Source organism: Euleptes europaea, chromosome 2 (genome assembly GCF_029931775.1).
Source record: "Euleptes europaea isolate rEulEur1 chromosome 2, rEulEur1.hap1, whole genome shotgun sequence".
In the NCBI taxonomy this organism is placed as follows: Eukaryota; Metazoa; Chordata; class Lepidosauria; order Squamata; family Sphaerodactylidae; genus Euleptes; species Euleptes europaea.
Window position 1 is genome coordinate 134,352,659 of NC_079313.1, and position 1,965 is coordinate 134,354,623.

The following is a 1,965-nucleotide window of genomic DNA, read 5'->3' on the forward strand; positions in this document are numbered from 1 at the left end:
ACTGAGGCTTCGATTTCTGCCACCCCCTTCCTTTCAGATTGCTATTTTTTTATTGTTGTTGTTGTTCTTAAAATGCTTTTTTATGTGGCAATTGGGTTTGGGGGGGATTTTCTCTCACAGTAAGTTCTACAAAGTAAGCCAATTACAAAGCAGCATTTCAAGAGGTGGGGACTTGATCTGAGCTTGGAGACTGCTGGTGCAGAGATTCAACAACAGGAAGGTGTGGGTCCAGCGAGCAACGAACCTCAGGTAAAACTCCCATGCATAAATGACCTTAGTTGCTTCCTGGCTTCTTCTCAGTGCAGGATCAACCTCAGCGCATTGTGGGACAGGATGTCCAAAGTCTTTTCAACCAGCCTGCGCTGCCGATTGCCTGCTGTGCTGTTCTTCTTCCAGGGCGCCCTGCTGGTGCTGTTTGTTCTCTTTGTGACATACGACGAGCACACCGACGTCGCTTCCCAGGCCCCTGACGCTGACCCCGGCGCCAACCCGCTCTACGCCATCTTCTCCCTGTTCCAAGATATCCAGTTGATGTTGCTGGTGGGCCTGGCCCTGCTGCTGGCATTTATGAAGGGCTATGGGGTCAGCGCCATCGCCTACAACTTCCTGCTTGCCAACTTCGCCACTCAGTGGGCCCTGATCGTCGAAGGGTTCGTCCACCACTACCGCCAGGGCAAAATCCACCTGGGCCTCTACAACATCCTGACCGCCGAATTCGCCGCCGTGACTGTCCTGATCTCAGCGGGGGCGATACTGGGCCGCACGAGCGCCATCCAGCTTCTCCTCATGGCTCTGTGTGAAATTCCCCTCTATGTGGCCTGCCAGTGGTTGACCGTGAGCTACTTCCAGGCCGTGGACGTCGGAGGGACTATCACGCTCCATGTCTTCGCTTGCTATTTTGGGCTGGGCGTCTCCGTCGCCTTGTACCGGCCGGGCCTGCAGCGAGGACACCCCAAGGAGACCCCCTCGTATCTCTCTGACCTCCTGTCCTTGGTGGGGACCATGATCCTTTGGGTCTTCTGGCCCAGCTTCATCGCTTCCCTCGTCCAACCAGGTGATGCTCAGCACAGGGCTGTGCTCCACACGTGGATTACCCTCAGCGCTAGCGCCTTGACCGCATTTGCCACTTCCAGCCTCCTGGAGAAGAAGGGAAAGCTGACCATGGGCCACCTGCAGAACGCCACATTGGCTGGAGGAGTGGCCATCGGGGCGGTGGCAGATATGGCCATTACTCCCACCAGTGCATCTGCCCTGGGCATCCTTTCTTCTGTGGCCTGTATCCTCGGCTTCAAATACATGACCCCTTTCTTGGCCTCCAGAACCCGCCTTCAGGACCAATGCGGCATCCACAACCTCCACGGCCTGCCAGGCATCATAGGCGCTGTGGGCGGGATCGCGGCCATCTTGTTAATCCCCGACGAACACTACGGGCCCCGCCTCCACCAGGTCTTCCCTCCGCGGGCCCCGCCTCGAGGAAACGTCACCGTGGCAGAGGCAACCTTGGCGGGACAAGAACTGGGGAGGACAGTCTCACAGCAAGCGCTCTGCCAGGCTGCAGGCCTTGGCGTGTCCTTCGTCATATCCCTCGTGGGAGGATACCTCACGGGGTTGGTTCTAAAGCTGCCCTTCCTAGCTCAGCCACCCGATGAACTCTGCTTTGATGACGGTCTTTATTTTAAGATCCAGGAACCAGGAGAGACCTCCTGTATTGACCAAGCTGGTGGGGACCTCCAGCTGCCTTTAAAAGATAATGTTTAAAGGTTGCAACAGTTAGGGTTGCCAACCTCCGGGTACAAACTGGCGATCTCCTGCTATTACAACTGCTCTTCAGCCGATAGAGATCAGTTCACCTGGAGAAAATGGCTGCTTTGGCAACTAGACCCTATGGCATTGAAGTCCCTCCCTTCCCCAAACCCTGCCCTCCTCAGGCTCCATCCTAAAAACCTGCCAGTGGCGAAGGGGGAC

General features: G+C 56.3%; 1 protein-coding gene across 1 annotated transcript; it reads left to right on the forward strand.

Annotated features, from left to right (window-relative positions):
- Positions 1 to 333: 333 nt before the first annotated feature.
- On the forward strand, positions 334 to 1,758 carry LOC130473388 (ammonium transporter Rh type A-like). The gene has a single exon (XM_056844908.1). It carries the CDS (start codon positions 334 to 336, stop codon positions 1,756 to 1,758), a length of 1,425 nt encoding a protein of 474 aa, XP_056700886.1.
- Positions 1,759 to 1,965: the final 207 nt, after the last annotated feature.

Coding starts and splice junctions, on each gene's coding strand:
- LOC130473388 (XM_056844908.1), top strand. CDS start 334: ATGTCCAAAGTCTTTTCAACCAGCCTGCGCTGCCGATTGCCTGCTGTG.